At 33.9% G+C, this 19,114-nt stretch overlaps 1 protein-coding gene and 1 long non-coding RNA gene across 5 annotated transcripts in view; one reads left to right on the forward strand and one right to left on the reverse strand.

Moving 5' to 3' along the window:
* The window catches only part of LOC136030606 (uncharacterized), a 311,523-nt gene that overhangs the window by 29,770 nt on the left and 262,639 nt on the right, over positions 1 to 19,114 (forward strand). The gene's annotated exons all lie outside the window — the stretch shown is intronic.
* The window catches only part of LOC136030505 (uncharacterized), a 44,144-nt gene that overhangs the window by 20,875 nt on the left and 4,155 nt on the right, over positions 1 to 19,114 (reverse strand). For 2 of the 4 annotated variants that reach the window (XR_010618320.1, XM_065709528.1), the window contains exons 2-4: positions 16,219 to 16,454; positions 6,670 to 7,261; positions 3,513 to 3,705 (exon numbers count right to left, since the gene is read on the reverse strand). Coding sequence is in view for 2 of the 4 variants with exons in the window: in XM_065709528.1 (XP_065565600.1) it covers positions 3,513 to 3,705; positions 6,670 to 7,221 (745 nt within the window). In the remaining 2 variants the exon portion in view is untranslated. The remainder of the gene's footprint in view (positions 1 to 3,512; positions 3,706 to 6,669; positions 7,262 to 16,218; positions 16,455 to 19,114) is intronic. The other 2 variants (XR_010618321.1, XM_065709530.1) reach the window with 1 other exon arrangement.

Below are 19,114 nucleotides of genomic sequence, written 5' to 3' on the forward strand. Positions count from 1 at the left end.
TCCCTACTGGATCGGGTGACATTGGGTGGAATTGATAGGGGGAGAACCTAAAATCTTGTAAAACGCTTAGAGTGGAGGGATCGGGATGAAACTTGGTGGGAAAAAAAGCATAAGTCCTAGATACGTGATTGACATAACCGGAACGGATCCACTCTCTTTGGGGGAGTTGGGACGGGAAGGGTTAAATCTGAAAAATTAGAAAAATTGAGGTATTTTTAACTTACGAAGGAGTGATCAGATCTTAATGAAATTCGGTGATCGGAAGGATATCGTGTCTCAGAGCTAAAGTTTTCAATCCCGACCGGATTCGGTGCCGCTGGGGGGAGTTGGGTGGGAGAATCTAAAATATTTGAAAACGCTTAGAGTGGAGGGATCGGGATGAAACTTGGTGGTAAAAATAATCATAAGTCCTAGATACGGGACTGACATAGCTGAAACGGATCCACTCTCTACGGGGGAGTTGGGGGGAGGAGGGTTAATTTTGAAAGATCAAAAAAAGTTATTTTTAACTTACGAAGGAGTGATCGGATCTTATTGAAATATGATATTTGGAATGATATCATTTTTCAGAGCTCCTACTTTAAATCTCGACCGGATCCGGTGAAGAGGAAGTTGGGGGGGGGACGGAACCTAAAATCTTGGAAAACGCTTAGAGTACTGGGATCGGGATGAAACTTGGTGGGAAAAATAAGCGCACGTCCTAGATACGGGGTTGACATAACCAGAACGGATCTGTTCTCTTTGGGGGAGTTGGGGGGAGGGCTAATTCGAAAGAATTAGAAAAAAAGAGGTATTTTTAACTTACAAAAGAGTGACCGTATCTTGATGAAACTTCATATTTAGAAGGACCTCGAAACTCAGATCTGTTAATTTAAATCCCTACAGGATCCAGTGTCATTAGGGGGGGACCGGAAATCTTGGAAAACGCTTAAAGCGGAGAGATCAGGATGAAACTTGGTGGAAAGAATCAGCACAAGTCCAAGATCGGTGACTGAAATAACCGGACCGGATCCGCTCTCTTTGATGGAGTTGGGGGGGGGAGCAATTCGGAAAAATCAGAGAAAATGAGGTAATTGTAACTTATGAACGGTTGATCAGATCCTAATGAAATTTGATATTTAGAAAGATCTTTTGCTTTAGAACTCTCATTTTAAATCCCGACCAGATCCGGTTACATTGAAAGGAGTGGGAGGGGGAAACCGGAATTCTTGGAAAACGAGAAATCGAAGTATCTTACGAATGGGAGATCGGATCTTAATGAAACTTGATATAGAGAAGAATCTTATGTCTCAGATACTCCATTTTCAATTCGAATCAGATCCACCGACATAGAGGGTTGGAGGGGGGAAACAGAAATCTTGGAAAACGCTTAGAGTGGATAGATCGGGATGAAACTTGATGGGAAGAATAAGCACAAGTTATAGATACAAGATTGACATAATTGGTACGGATCCGCTCTCTTTGAAGGACCTGGGGGTTGTTAATTTGGAAAAATAAGAAAAATTGAGGTATTTTTAATTTAAGAATGGGTGACCGGATCTTAATGAAATTTGATAATTAGTAGAAACTCATGCCTCAAAGCTCTTCTTTCAAATCCCGACCAGATCTGTTGACATTGGGGGGAGTTGGAGGGGGAAACGGAAACCTTGGAAAACGCTTATAAACGTCGTAGATACGTAATTGACGTAACCGGACTGGATCCGTTCTCTTTTGGGGAGTTAGGTGGTGGGGTTCAGTGCTTTGGCGAGTTTAGTGCTTCTAGACGTGCTAGGACGATGGAATTGGTAAGCGTGTCAGGGAGCTGCCCAAATTGACTTGATAAAGTTGTTTTCCCCGATTCGACCATCTGGGGGGCTGAACTGAGAGGAAAAATTAGAAAAATTGAGGTATTTATAACTTACGAAAGGGCGATCGGATCTTAACGAATTTTGATATTTAGAAGGACCTCGTGACTCAGAACTCTTATTTTAAATCCCGACCGGCATTAAGTCTCTGATTTCCCTTTGAAAGCAATCCATTGATTCTTAGAATTTGCTAGAGTTCATACCATATGAGCTGTTTGCCCTCGGCTCTTCCGACCTCGTCACAAGTGCCATATGAGCTCTTAGCTTTTGTTGTTTTTTGCCTTTTATTTTATTTATATGTTCTGTTTAATTTAGTCTGTTTTTTTTTCCGTTGATAAAGGTTTCCGGACGTAAAGTCCTTTTTTATTATTCAATTTTTTTCTATCTTTCAACTATCTCATTTAGAATATTATACCCTTTTTCCATATTTTTCATTTGCTCAATTTGTAAATGGAACGACAATGTGGTCAAAGAAATTATCCAATAAATATAGCTAAAGAAGGATAAAAACTAGTGAAGTACTATAAAGCAGCCAAGGGTATTGGTAACCGCTCGCTGTGAATTGTGATTTAGCCATGCATTATGTACCTACTTTTTCAGTCAAGCCTGCAGAAATCGTTAAATAATTATCTTCATACAGATGCAGTAATTCGACATACAAAAAAGCATCCAACTTCTAGTTTTAGCATAAGGACTTTTACAACTACATAGTAATGCTTTGGCCCACGTAGCCCAAACATAACAATTTTGAGCAGCTTATTTACTCTGATTTGTTTAAGCATGGTATATTAGCATAACATTTCAAATATAATGAACTCTTACAAGCAGAAAAGAAAACTTTTTACATACTCACTGCACTTCCTATAAGGTTACAGCAATTACTTTTTGCAATTTTCGGCATTCAAAAGCGCTTGAATGTAATATTTATCGTTCAAAAATCTTCCTGTCGAAACTTCTTAAAAGGAACTATGGAGCAACAGAGTCCTTAGGTCTATTTTTTTTTTATTTCAGCTGTAATTTTTGGTACAATAGGAACCTAATAAGCGTATACGGGGGGAAAGTTATACCATTAGATTTCAATCATTCCTCCCCATTTTTAAATTACTCACGTACAATTAATTTTACTGTCCAAATGGCGTTCATTAGACCTCAATAATTCCGTTTGTTAAATAAGTAATTGCAATTAATTTCCATAAGCTATATTGGACATGAGATCACTGGTCTATCGAACATAACTATACAGTCGTAGTTGCACATAGGTTTAACCATAAGAACTGGTAACAGAAGACCAGGATGATTTACGGGTGGAAGAGCGGAGGGGTTATAAAAATATTTTTCTTGTCCGATTTTTTTAACTTCTTACTCTTCTACTTTTGCTTCTAAAAACACTGCACGTGACCATTTATACATAAAATGCAAATAAAGTTCCATTTCTAAATGTTTGGTTTTTCTAAGCGGAGGGGGGTAAAAAATGTTTTTTCTTGTCAGAATTTTTGTACTTTTCTATTATTGCTCCTAAAAAATAGCACACGTCACCGTTTATATTGATGTCAAAACTTTGCATTTTTTACCTTTGGAAGGCAACTTCTTTTAAATTATCTGCATGCAGGAGTAGACCCTTCAGTCCAAAAGGCATATCGAAAGAAATTTTGCAAGTTAAATACTTACTCTCTTCAATGCTATTAGTCTCTTGAAGATCTTCCTCACAAATATCCTGGGGAATTAGTGTAACTTGGCTATGCTCACTGCTGTGCAAATCAGAATTGTCTGTTAGGCCATGATCAATTTCACATTTTGGTATAATAGGGTCTTCATTCAGTATATTTATCTGTTTGGTTCCTTTAATGTTTGTCACTATATCCTGAAAGACGCGTTGTTTGAAAATTCAAGTCAAATAATCAACTAAAACAAATAATCAACTAAAACAAGATGACAGGGAAAAAACACATTAACTTATTGATTGGAATTTACGCCCTAGCCTCCTTCTCAAGCTAAACTTACAAGAAAAAGAATTAGATAGTTGGCATAGAGACTTTGAATTGTGGATATTATACGCACAATAATAATTCTTTTGGGCTCAAATCAAAACTGGGTATTCCGAAGTTATAATTATTCATTTAAATTAAGAAATACAAACCGATTACAATATAAAAAGACAACTAATGTTCGCTACTTCACTACTAGACTGCTGTGCGAACCACAACGCCAAAAACTTGTCCTTTAGGGGACTGGTAAATTAAAACTGTTGGGATGGCTTCGATCACACCAGCCATTTTTTAGTTGTTTTTTTTTTTTTTCTATATTCACAAAGATCCAAATAGCAAGATCAAGAGCTTTTATGAAAACTATCAGTATAAAACTTGAGAACTAAAGATGATTTTGTCACTTATTCAGCTCTACTCTGACACATGTTTGCCTTCAAATTTGTGAATTTTGGCTGTGAATGAAATTTTTATCCTAAAAGTTTTGTTGAGAAAACCCTTTTGCTGGATGTAACAAATTAACTCCGGGGCGCAGGTAAGCCGTAAAGAATTGGGTCGAACGTGGAATCCTTTGCCGTTCACCATTAGGATAAAACTTAAGTCTAAAATTACAAAGGCAGTGGATTTGAATCTCACTGATAGTAGATTTTTGACAAGAATTTTCAATATTTAAATAATTCAGTATATGGAGAAATCCATCCGTAAGTCTTCAGCGTTTTTAGAAAGATAGTCATTTGATAATTCAAAAACCCTGGCTGAAGGTTTCTATACCTTATTTTTCGAATAGATAATCTAGGGCTGGACACACGAAGCTTTTTTCAGCACCGATTTATAAAATCGGCACCGATTTATAAAGAAAATGACACCGATTTAAACCTTAAAAATTTTCGAGTTTTCGGCACTGATTTACAAAAACGGCGCCGAATTTTATCGTGATCACAAAAAAAGAAATCCTCAATCGTTTCTTTCTCTTCAGCAGGAAAATCCAAATAACTAAATAATAACATTTGAATATTCAATAATGAAAGGACTTCGTAATTCAATAATGAAAAAATTTACAATTTAATTAAATCTTTTAATGAAATAAAAAATTCAAAAGGAGTTAAAATTCTTAATAATACAATAAAAGGACTATATAATAAGTTTAGATTATTCATGCAGATATTGATAACCTGTAGTTGACTTTTGTTGTTCATGATGTTTTTGTTTTGAAAATCTTGAGCAAAGGACCTACTTTTTGTACCGCTATCGCTTGCCCACTGAGCTACTGAATTCAGTGCCCAAGAAAAACTACGTATCTCAAAAGAATTGGTTACCCTTAACTATGGTTACCAAGGTTTTGAAAAAAAGGCAATTTTGTGTAGCGATAAATTACTACTCTATCTGTATTTCCCTTAACTTCCATTAATCTATCGTTCTGCCAACTAAGTGAAGACTAAGATTCAGGCAGTTCTTTACCGAGATTCACCAAAATGAGTTTAGTAAAGACCGAGATCTAGTCTATTAATAATGATATCCAGCCTCATTTGAAACTCAATTATAGCTAGATGCTAGACATTATTGTTTATTTAAAGGTTGAACAACTAGAACCATAATTTCCTATTGCAATTTAGCAAATACTATCATACGAAAGTTGTCATACTTTCTCCCACAAAATACAAGATTTTACTTGTTTTAGATGTTTGAGTCTTCTAAGAGGGAGGGAAGGGTAGTCATGCTGGAACCTGGCTCTTCCTTGTCAACATACATTATAGGACTTCTATATTACCATTAAGATAATTTCTTGGACCACACTGCTTTTCCATTTAAAATTTAAGAGAGTAAAACAGGTTTAATTAATCAAGCAGTGAACAAAACGTACTAAAAACAAAACACAACAAAAACATCAATTAAAACAACTCCAGAACTGCAGAAACTGTAATTGTCTGCCTAATCACCGATTACCGCATGCCACTAGTACAACAGATATTTCTCCTCTTTAAAGTCAGAATGACAAATGAGATATTCTAAACAATTCCAGAACTGCAAAAACTGTAATTGTCTGCCTAATCACCGACAACCGTATGTCACCAGTACAACAGATATTTCTCCTCTTTGTCGAGATATTTCTAATCCTATTTATTTGTTTGTCTTTTATTTTGCTTTTCTCTCTTTCGTGTTGTTTTTTTAATGATTCGAATTTATTCTTGTTTTCTCTTCTTTTTTCCTTTTTTCTCGCTAATAAAGGCTCCCGGGTGTGGAATTGAAATATTCGGAAATATTTCAATTAATGTATTTTGTTGTGTTTTGTTTTTAGTACGTTTTGTTCACTTCTTGATTAATTAAACCCGTTTTTTTCTCTTAAATTTTACTAATTATATTAATATTTTGAATTACCATTAGTTCAATAAAAATCATCTCCGAGGACATCAGTACATCAGTTTAGTTTTTACTAATTATATTAATATTTTAAATTACCATTAGTTCAATAAAAATCATATCCGAGGACATCAGTACAAAGTGAGTACGGAACGCTTTTACAAGGACATGGGCCGATGGACTTTCGGCAACCGAGTGGTTCAGCATTGGAACAACTTACAGAAAGAGTAATCTGCTCCACAAACCTACTGACATTCAAGAAGGAAGTTGATGAATATTATTCAAGTGACATTTTCTCCTTGTGCAAATTTAGAATAAATGCAAATTAAGATTTTTGTTTTTGTAGAGGCTTAACGGCCTGCCATCAAATTTGCAAATATATTTATTTATTTTATTCATTTAATAATATTTCAAACAAAATGATTAAAATTAAATTCTGCAGGCTTACTCGTTATCATTATTCTAAAATCAAAAACTGAGAAAACCTGAAAACTGCAACCCGAAAAGCTCTGTCTTTCTTCTCCATCGCCATGTAAAACCTCCAATCCAAGTTGAGACACATCATCATTCTTTCTTCGCTCTATGATATTCAAGTTCAGACCGTTGCTTAGCCTAGATTTCTTTGGTTCAGGCTCCTCACTAGCCCTTGTAGTTACTTCACTCAACAGATCATTTGATTCACCTTCATCAAACTTGCAAAGTCCTTGCACTCGGAACTTTTCACCAACATCGACAATAGCTTCAAGAAAGGATTGATGTACTTCAATCTCGCCACAATAAATGAAGTCTATTAAAGCTTTAAAAGTATTGTAGCTAACATCATTCAATACAATAACCGGATTAGATTCTTTCAAATCAATTAAAAGCTTTCGAAAATATCCACTGGCAGCCGACATGATGATTCTATGAGATTTGATAAGTTTTCCTTCCACTACAAAAGTCATATCTGTCAATTCCTGAGAAGCGAATAAATTTGAGAAGGAGCTTTGGAACACAGTACTATATCTATTCCATTTAAGGCAGTATCCTCGACCCATTTTTCTTTAGCCTGTTAATGGAGTCCCATAGAAAAGAAACCTAAAAAAATAAGAAAAAACATGGGTGATACCTAAGACACTATAACAACTTCAATTATAGTGATTGTAAAAATTATGCAAAAAAGGAAAAAAGGTAAGAGAGGAACAAACAGTATAATTATTAACAAGCAAAAGAGGAATCAAAATGGAAGAGAACTGCTTCCTTTATTACTATAAAGGGCTTGAATGATTGACCTGCACTAAGGAAATCACGCAAAAACCCACATGATAACCAAAGAACAGAGCAGATTGCAGGACGAAGTCATGACCGATAAGTGTAAATTTTGAACTTAAGAAATATAGAGTATATACACAAACGAAGGGTCTTTAAAAAAAAAAAAAATCCGAATTCATCACAGAGATACCACCAACCCATTTTCTTCAATTAAAGCAAATTAAACGAATAACAAAAAATCTAGCTTTTTACTAATTGAAAAAAAAAAGTGAGAGTTTCAGACCAAAGCTATGGCTTTTAAAGGACAGGAGATCCTTTTTCCGTAAGTCTGAACTTACCATTGAAACACGCCTACCCATCTTATATATTAAGCAAGAGCCAAGTGCTCATATGGCACTTGTGACGAGATCGGAAGAGCCAAGAGCTTCTTCCCACTAAGTTTCATTACGATCCCTCCACTCTAAGCGTTTTCCAAGATTTATGGTTTCTCCTTCCAACTCTCCCCAATGCCACCGGATCCAGTCGGGATTTAAGATAAGAGCTCTGAGACACGAGGTCCTTCTAAATATCAAATTTCATAAAGGTGCAATAACCCGTTTGTAAGTTAAAAATACCTCATTTCTTCTAATTTATCTGAATTAACAGTCCTTTCACTCCCCCCAGATGGTCAAATCGGGGAAGCGACTATTTCTAATTTAATCTGGTCGGGTTGCTGATACACCTGCCAACTTTCAGCGATCGCTATATTGATCACGAGTCTAGTCTCGGATCTTCTTCATGTAAAATTTGGGTGGTCCAATATTCGAACCTGAGACTTCTCGTACCCTAAGAGAGAATCATACCCCAAGACCACAAGCCATACTTAAGAAGAACAATCATTTGTTTCATCGACAAATAAAATTCTTCTCAACTACCTTGTTTGCTCGCTTCCCCCCCCCCAGATGGTCGAATCGAGGAACAGACTATTTCTAATTTAATCTAGTCTAGTCCCTGATACATCTGCCAACTTTCATCGCCCTAGCTTATCTAGAAGTGCCCAGACTAGTAAATCCCCAAACTCCCCCAAAGAGAGCGGATCCGGTCCGGTTATGTCAATAACCTATCTAGAACATGTGTTTATTCTTCCCACCAAGTTTCATCACGATCTCTCCAGTCTAAGCGTTTTCCAAGATTTCCAGTTTCCTCCTCCAACTCCCCCCAATGTCACCAGATCCGATCAGAATTCAAAATAGGAGCTCTGAGACACGAGGTCCTTCTAAATATTAAATTTCACTAAAATCCAATCACCCGTTCGTAAGTTAAAAATACCTAAGTTAAATAAAATCTATTTTCCCGAATTAGATGCCCCCCCCCAAGTCTTCCAATGAGAGCGGATCCAGTCCAGTTATGTCAATAACGTATCTAGGATATGTTCTTATTTTCCCCACTAAGTTTCATCCCGATCTCTCCACTCTAAGCGTTTTCCAAGATTTCCGGTCTCCTCCCCCCCCCCAACTCCTCCTAATGACACTGGATCCGGTCGGGATTTAAAATGAGATGTCTGAGTTATGAGGTCCTTCTAAATATCAAATTTCATTGAGAACCGATCACCTGTTTGCAAGTTAAAAATACCTCATTTTTGTGATTTTTCCGAATTAACCGTCCCTCCACTCCCCCCAGATGGTCGAATCGGGGAAATGATTAGTTCATATTTAGCAATTAAATGTTAAACATAATTGAAATGATTACGCCTAGTATAAATGGCTGTCAAATCCACTTTTAGACTGGAGCTTCTTAAGCATATGCAGAAAATCCAGCAACTTAAGCTGGGCTTATGTTGAGAGAAGGGAATTTCAATTCAACAAACCTCGACATCCATCGAATGATAGGAAAGACGAAAAACTAAGAGAGTAGCCTACGGGGATTTTTAAAACCTTGATAAGTCAGGGGGCCAGTCTCAATCCTGTTTCTTGGAAGGTGGCACTTTATTTCTTTTGAAATCTGCACCTTAGACCAGTCTTTTCCAAACTTTATTTTAAAAAGGCTCACTTAAAATATTCGTTCATATGGCACCTTCCTTCCATTTTATAAAATAATAATTTGTAAAGATAGACTCTTACAAAACAATGAAAGCAAATAACAATTTTACATTATTGCCTCTTAATTAGAGGCCTTTGGTTGCCTTTTACCACAAAGTTAATCAAATCTCGGTGTTAATGATGACATTAATAAATAAAAACAAGTTTTTTTAGCTACAAGGAAGGAGCGACATTAAAACTTAAAACCAACAGAAATTACTCCGTATATGAAAGAGGTTTGTCCCCTCCGCAACGCCTCGCTCTTTACGCTAAAGTTTGACTCTATCATAACTCTAATTTTTAAAACAATAAAAAACTTTAGCGTAAAGAGCTTGAAACTTTAAAAATAGGGTTCTCGGATACGCTGAATATGATGGCGAGATTTCGTTAAGATTCTATGACATTTAGGGGCTGTTTCCCCCTATTTTCTAAAATAAGGCAAATTTTCTCAGGCAAACTTTTGATGAGTAAGACTAAACTTGATGAAACTTATATATTTAAAATCAGCATTAAACTAATTTTTTTTTATGTAACTATTGGTATCAAAATTCCGTTTTTTAGAGTTCCAGTTACTATTGAGCCGGGTCGCTCCTTACTACAGTTCGTTACCACGAACTGTTTGATACTTACAAGAAGTTCCTTTTTACAACCAAACGAACATGCTATTTCAATTTTACTTCAACTCAGGCGGAAAACTAGTTTTTGACCAATAAGATGCTACGAACGGCTATTAAAATTGAGAATTGTAGATTTTAAATGGTCTAACCTTGGACCATCTAAATCTGCGGTTTTCAATTCAAGTTTTGCGAGAGTCCATGTTTTGAGAGTCAAACACGATTTGATAAGTATAAGTTAACCAGGTGTGCAAATTACTACAGGACAGGGAGAGTTACAACCCCTACAAAACCATGCTTTAACCTGACACCCTCATCAATCTTGGTTTCACCCTCAACCTAATTTCCTGGGTAATAGGCAAATTCAAAGAAAATTACAAGTCTCGGTATTAGTTCCAAAAGCTGTATAACCTCTTGTATAGAATTTTATTTTAAAGCAAAATTTTTCTGACGAAAATAAAGTTCGTAAGTTGAGCTTTAAAACAAACAAAAATTATTGCTTTGAAGTTCGTGCAACATAACTGCATCTCTTTACCTCCATTTGAAATTTTTTTTAAGTTAATTTTTATTCAGTCTTATTTTTCTAAAATATACACAATGAACCTTAGGGAAGAGATCTTTGCTGAAATTGGGCGATGAAATTGAAACACGAGGACTTTTTGTAAAAAATACTACATTAAAGACACGTTTTACTTCCTAACTCTCCTGAATTTCCCCACAAAATATGTGGAACTTTCTCACATGCATAAAACTTCCAAGGTATATACTATCCTCAGTATCTTGGAGAAGATTCAAATTAAAATTTCAAGTATTTATACTGGTTCTTGTGGATGTGAGAACATTGCAAACTCCTTTTTAGGATTCTAGACCATTACGCAGTGACTGAATATCCCAGAATTTGCATGTCCTGATATTTTGGTCCTTTTTATGCATTTTTTTTTAAATAAAGCAAAAAAATGTCACCATGAAGTTCAATGTGAAGAGTGGGCCATCGGTTTTTGTTTAGGCCGTCACTACCTTTTGTTAGCGTTTTAAACTCGATTCCAGTTGAAGGAATTTCCATTTATTTATTTTTTATTGTTAATTTTTCTCTTTTTTTTACTTTTTGTCGGAAAGACTGACATTTTAAAAACTGTTGGATGTTAAATTTTTCACATTTTTCGATTTTTGTTGTCTTAGTTCTGAACATTATGATTCTCGTGAAGACAAATCACATATTTTCAAATTTTGTCGTAATCATTAATTATCCATTGATCTTATCTGGGTAAACTTTTACCGTCTTCAGTTTTTGCCCAAAAAACTCTTGTTTCTTCGATTTCTGTTGAGTTAAATCATACATTTTCAATTTTTATCAAAAAAATCCAGATTTTTAATTTTTTTGTGAGAGAATTTCGTTTTTTTCGATTTTTTTCCAAAAAATATCAGACTTTCTCATTTCTTAATAAATTCATAGATGTTCAATTTCTGACTGAATTTTTCGTACTTGTTCATTACCGTTGTTAAGCTTTCACACATTTAAATTTATTTGTTGAAAAAATTCTCAGTTTTTTCAATTTTACTTGATCAAATTGAAACTTTTTTATTTTATTCTGCTCACAAAATTTTCAAGACCGGCTCAATTTGGTTTATATTAGGTTTAAGTTAGGCTGGTTTTATTTAGCTTCATATTTAGTTTAGGGTTAGGTTTACATTGAATTTCGTATGTTTAGGTTTAAGTTAAGGTAGGTTTAAATATACTAGCACCAAACTATCAGCGTTTTCTACCTTTTTTAGGCAAAAACATCAATATTTGCCCAAAAAGGGTCAAAATGTCAGGTAGTACTGATCCCATGATGTCTAATCACTTTGCCAAGGTCTAAAACTATAAATAGAAGGTTTTTGAGGGCACCTTTTCATGGGCCAGTACAAAGTAGCATTTTTTCTTAGACAATTTTAAATCTTCAAGTTGGAAAAAAATATCTGGCCATCCAGAACGTAAGACAACCAATCAGTTTTCATGGTCTAAAACCTTAAACATGAGGTTTGAGACCCTACCGCAAAGCATTTGACTTGTCAAAATATGCAAGTAATGTATGGTTCAACAGGCGATATGCCAGTACATCATCTGATTTTCCTGATTTTCCCATTAGCTTTAGAATAACCTGGTTTCCTGACATGCTTGGGCAATAAAATATCATTGGAAAAGCAATATGAAGCTTAAAATATTTATATCTCAAAATTATCTGAACAACTAAACAAAAGAAGCAGAAACTCGAATAGCATTTACTTAAACAATTATTTTGACTTAAAATAAAACTTGATAACGAATGAAACAGTGTGACGACTTAAGAAGTAGAAATGAAAAAGGCGAAAATAATAAGGATAAAAATAAAAATTACTTGAACAAAACACTTCAAAAACGAAAATTGCTTGAGCAGAATCATGAAACAAAGAAACTTATGAGAACAAAAATTAGAGAAAAATGTAATTAGAGAAAAATGTTATGTTAGCAAAAATAGAAAACGGCGAAAAATATACAAATTTCAAAGGTATATATATATATATATATATATATATATATATATATATATATATATATATATATATATATACAAAACTCAAATTCCACTTAAACTACTACTTTTCACCATAACTTACATTCTCACAGACAAAATTTCCCCCAAAACCTCATTTTAATCCCTCAATTTCTCATTTAATATGATATTTTTTTTAAAGCTATTTTTTAATCAGAGTAAAGGAAATCACAAGGTCCAAGAGAAAACTAAAGTAACGAACAACGATTGGAAGAGACTCACCTAGTCAAATATAACTATACAACTTAATCACATATAAGACTAATCACGTCACATATCTAGTGAATTACATATAACATAAACACATCCAAGGCTTTGAATTCTCAACTTCATCGAAAAAACCGTTTACACCTCAACAAAATCTCATTTTCTATCAATTTAAAACTTATTTTTCAAATTTAAGCTTCAAAACCTATTTTGTTTCATGAAAATAAGCCTTTTTAAATTTTTGGACATATAAAGCTGTAAATTTCAAATTCCTTCAAGTAAACCCTTATACTTCAGAGCATTCTGTCATTTTTATCAGCTCAAAATTCTTACTTTTCAATTTTAAGCCTTTTTATGGCAAGAATATATTCTTTTTTAAGAATTTAGACATCACTGGGTTCCAAGAGTTTTCAAATACACTCTTGTAATTTAACATTCTTTATTATTTTTGTCAGTTTAAAGTTCTTTCTTTTCAATTTTTAACAACCAACAGTTTTTCATTTCAAGAATATATTCTTTTTTTTGAAAATTTCCAACATCTAAGACTTTGAATTCGAAGTTTCTTCAGATAAACCGTTTATACTTCACCGTTCTTATGCAATTTCATCAACTTAAATTTCTTAGTTTCCAAATTTATGCATCAAATCCTTTATGCAGCACAAATATACTCATTTGTATGGTTTCAGAAATCCAAGATTTCGAATTCAAAACTTCTTCAAATAAACCCTTTATAGTTTAACATTCTTCCATTTTTATTAATCTAAAACCAAGAATAGTCACTTTTTTAAGAATTCCAGACATACAAGATTATAAATTTCGAACTAATTCGTGTAAAATCTTTATGCTTCAACATTCTTTCATTTTTATCAATTTAAAGTTCTTTCTTTTCAATTTTATAACAGTGAACACCTTTTATGCCAACAATATTATTTTAAACAAAATACTATTTTAAACAATGATTTTCTTCATATGTCAACAATGTACTCTTTCTTTAAGAATTTTAGACATCTAAGACATTGAAATGTAAATTTCTTCAAATAAACCCATATACTTCATCAAATAAACCCATTAAGTCCATCAAATAAATCCTTACACTCGACCAAATAATGCTCCAATACTTCATCAAATAAACCTTTGTAGTTATAATATAAACCTATAAACTATAAATATTGTAGCTAATATAATTTTTTTTTAGATTTTCGGACATATAAAACTGTAAATTTCAAGCTCCTTCAACTAAACACTTATGCTTCAACATTCTTTCATTTTTCATCACTTTAGAGTTTTTTCTTTTCAATTTTGAAAAGCAAACACCTCCCATGTCAACAATATTTTGCTGTTTTAAGAAACTCAAACATTTAAGGTTGTAAACGTCAATTTCCTTTGAGTTAACTCTTTCTTTTTTATCAATTTAAAATTCTTTCTTTTCATTATTGAACAGGGAAGGCCTATTTATGGTGAGAGTACACTCTTTTTTAAGAATTTCAGATTTAAAAGACTTTGAATTTCAACTTCTTGAAATAAACCCTGGTGAATTAGCCCTTTTTCACTTTTATATACATTCAAAGGTGATTCTTTTCAATTTTCAACAGCAAACGCCTTTTTATGTCAATAATATACTCTTTGTATAAGAGTTTCAGACATCTAAGACTTTGAATTCCTAACTTCTTCAAACAGATCCTCTATATTTCAACAGTCTTTTACTTTTTATCAATTTAAAGTTCTTACTTTCCTAATTTGAGTATCAAAACTTTTTTTATGTTGCGAGTGTGTTCCTTTTTAGATTATTGGACATATGAGACTGTAAATTCCAAAATTTTCAAGTAAACCATTTGTAATTTAGTGTTCTATCACCTTCTATCAATTTCAGTTCTTTATTTTCAATTTCAACAAGCAAATGCCTTTTTATGTCAAGAATAAAGTGTTTATTTTAAGAATTCCAGTCATCTAAGACTTTGAATTCTAAACTTCTTCAAATAAACACTTTATAGTTTAACATTGTATCAGTTTTATCAATTCAAATTTCTTACTTTTCAAGTTTTAATCTTCTTAATATGCCCCAAGCACTGTTTTTATATATTAGCTTCCTGTAGGCCCAGAGAAACCAATCAGGCAAACTAAATATTTGTCTCATTTCATGTTCCCCTAATATTCACCTATCCAAAACAAATCTGTGGTGCCCTTAACCTAGTCAGCAATCAATGAAAATTTTAATCAAATCGGAAATTTTTTTGACCTTGTTCTAACTACAATTTAGAGAGAGTTTACCCTCATTTTAAAATCTTCCTTAAGCAGTAGGGTTAATTTAACCAGGAATTGATACTTTTAACTTTCAACCTGTTGAATACAGCAAAACTCTTCCTTTGTGAGTAAGCAGCAAAAATTCTTCAATTATAGCAAATCTTTGCCTGAAAACTGGAAAACTTTCACTCAAACCTTCATCAAGGGATTCTAGTAGAAAATTAATGCCTGGGCCACATTATAGTCACACTTGTCAATAAAATCGAGATTGCAGATGACTACAGTGCTAATTATGTTTGCTGTTCATAATTTCTTGAGTAAAACATTGTTCAACTTTCAAGCACAAATTTCTTGACTGACCAATCAGAGTCAAGGTTTAAGGCATACTTTTTATAGCTAGAAAAGACTGAAACTTAGAACAGTGGTTCTTCTATGTTTAAGAGAAATCTTGCAAAAGTTAAGAAGACATAGTAATAGTAGAGAACTGTTGGACACAAATCAGTGTTGGTACAAACTCTTTAAACTAATTTCTAGCAACTTTGATTTCCCTTTTTTAAATACAAGTGTGACAATAAAATCAAGAAAAATGTCAAGTCATTTATGAAATTTGTCTTTTCTTATAAACAGATGTGACCATGATGTGGCTTGAGCATAAAAGTATTGTAACCTAAGGGTGTATTTGTAATTGTTTTAATTACAATATGAATCTTTCAGCTAGGGTTATACATGGTAAAATTGGTCATGGCAAAGTTAGGTATTTTATGTATTTGGGGATGGGGTCCACAGTAATTTTATGGACCCCATAAAATTGGAATTTTACCTGTTTTACGTATTTTACCGGTATTATACGTGTTTCACCAGTATTTTAAGTATTTTACACATATTTTACTGACATATTTTATGGCGGCCTGTGGATAACATAGCACAAAACTACCCAAAGGCTGAAAGACACAGGTTTAAATATGATACTGTTATTGTGATTTTTACTGCATAGACAGCCAGGCAAAAGAAGACCACATAACCGTCAATTGTACTCATTAATTGCATTGCAAAGTGTTTATAATTGAGTTTTAAGTTTGTATTTGACTAACCCTTCTCTTACAGCATGTCTTCTTATTTGCATATGCTTATTTTCTTTTAAAGAACAGTTTATGTAATCTTTCCACTAAATAAGTTTCAGAAAGCAATATCATTTGGCCTGTGGGTCTGTGGCAATGTTACTCAATCTAAAGCCTAGAACACATATAGCTTTTTTTGGCACCAATTTTGTGAATCAGAGTGGATTTCCTTCTCTTCTGCATGAAGTGTCCAAATGTTGCAGAATTACCTGAAATAAAATTATTTGTGTGGTTAAAGACTGTAGAAAGTAGATCATCTTTAACTGCACACAGAATTTTATTCCAGGTAATATTCCAATATTTAAAAATTTTTAACTGTCTCTACTTTAAACACTTTCACATTCTGATATGCTTTGTTAAGTCAGACGGCCTTTTGGCCTTGAGTAACACTTGGCATTTTATACAAACTGTTTATTTCAATAATGGCTCTTAGAGATGTATAGGATAGTATTGCAACAGACACATTAGGCAGTAAAAAAAAAAAAAAAAAAAAAAAAAAAAAAAAAAAAAAAAAAAAAACGCTTGGTAAAACAAAAGTCAATGGCAGCAATGTAGACATCAATTGTCACTATAATAAACAAAGAGCAAAATAAGCTACCATTAATTTTTACACTGATCACAAGATAGAAGCAGACAAAATGTAAGGGGACACACTTGGAATTTTTGTCTTTTTTGCTTTTTAATGCTAATGAATGAGTGTCTTTGTAGAGGCTATATCATAAAAGAAATTGCAAGTCATGAATGATTTTTTTCCTGGGAAGGGAGGGTACGATTGTAAAAAAAAAAGGAGAAGAAAATACTAGTTAATTTGAATAGGAAGTGTCCAGAAATTAAGAGTAATTTGACGTTTCAGGGAATTGGACCCAAATTAGCCTCTATCTCTGACTTTATGTGAATCAAAACCTATTTATCATAAATAAACAAACGAGTATTAATCCAATTTATGTGACCTAAACTAACCAGTATTTTGACAAAAGTTGAATTTCTTTATGTTGAAAATCTTTACCTATTGGTTTTCAAAATAGAGGAGAGGTGCTACCTTTTTAAGCCTAGGAAAATCAAAATATGTAAAAATTGTCATTAAAAGCTGAAAAAAAAAGATAGATAAAAAAAATACACCAATTCTAGCAATTTTACCCTATATTTCCTAGGGAGATCCTTTTTTTACCAATTTTAATGACATGGTCTTTATTTTATGGTATTTTTACAATAGTACTTTCAGCAACTTGAATTTTCCCCTCTTTTGTAAATTGGCATAATAACTAGTGGTACTCATTCATATTGCACATTCCTGTGTAATTGTACCATATGGCATGGGGGTAAAAAGTAGAAAAAAAAACACTCCTTATACAGACATCTTTACTTGTTAAAACATCATCTGTTAAAACATATATATAAATTTTCAAGAAATTTTGAGGGGGAAGATGAACTGAATCAGAATAGGCACTCTGCATGCAGTTTGTAATAGCAACATCTTAGGAACAGTTAGGTGTGTGAAATTCAAATTAACAGGCCTTGTTGTGAGGAGTTTCAATTAAAGGAAAAAATGTAGGCATGCAGGTTTTAAAAAGGGCATTTAAGCAATACCATAGGCAACATAACTCTACAATGGCTAGAAATATCATTAAAGCTTTTAAAAAAGCTAATTCAATTCAAAATTAAAAGTTCTGGTGCCCTTTTTAAGAGTAACAAAAGACTGAAGGGCAAGCAGCCATTCTCTCAAGTCCCTTGACTTGACTTGGCTTCCCAGGAAGAAGAAGAAGACTTGAGCTTTGTTTCTGTTGAGGAAGAAAGTGACTCTGGTGAAAATAACAACAGACAAACCATACTGGACAGAAGCCAACCAGAACCAGCAACCGTAAGTTCTGACTTTAGTGTATGTGTTACTAATGTTGACCAGTTGCCAAACAAAATTGATGAACTAAAAACCCTAATTGACTCAAAAAAGTTCGATGTGATCTTACTGACTGAAGTCTGCCCTAAAAACAGTAGTAACAAACTTCACGATTCCCATGTGAAAATCCCAGGTTACCAAGTTCTCTCAAATCTGTCATCCCAGGGTTGCAAAAGAGGAACACTAGCCCTCGCTAAAGCAGGATACAATACAAAGATAATGGATGTTCCTCTCCTTTGCCCCTTTGTTGAGGCAGTTTGCTTTGATCTATGTGTGCCAGGGAGCCATGAGTCAGAGACGGTCAGAAACGGATGCATCTACAGAAGTCCCTCAGCCCCATCCCAAGTTGTAACCGAACAAGCAATAGCAGAAATAATATGCACACTAAATTCGAACCTCAAAGGACATCTGCTTATTGCTGGTGATTTCAACCCTCCATCTATAAACTGGATAAACGGTTTTGGATGTGGTGCCACTCCAACCAAACAAGACAAGCAACAGCCTTTCCTAAATTGCCTCAGTGAATTGTCCCTACACCAGATAGTTGACCAACCAACTAGATACAGATTGCTTCAGCGCCCAACAACACTTGACCTGGTTATCTTGAATGACAAAAGCTTAGTTCAAAGTATTGAATACTCACCACCCCTTGGTAAAAGCGATCACCTAACTATAGAGCTCATGCTGAAAGTGAAGGTACTTAAGAACAAGCTAGTCAAAAAAGTGTTTATTGACTACATTGCTATTCGAAATGAATTATCCACTACAGACTGGCCGAATGTACTAAGTGGCACAGTTGACGAACAATGGACCAAATTCAAGGGTGTTTTGCTGAAAGCTCAGGATGCCCACACAAAGACCAGTTTCAAACCAAAACCTAGATCCCTCCCCTACATGACAAAAGACATCAAAAGAGAAATAAACAGGAAAAAGAGGTCACGGAAAAAGTTCAGGCAGTCAGGAGACCTGCAGCAA

Source organism: Artemia franciscana, chromosome 1 (genome assembly GCF_032884065.1).
Source record: "Artemia franciscana chromosome 1, ASM3288406v1, whole genome shotgun sequence".
In the NCBI taxonomy this organism is placed as follows: domain Eukaryota; kingdom Metazoa; phylum Arthropoda; class Branchiopoda; order Anostraca; family Artemiidae; genus Artemia; species Artemia franciscana.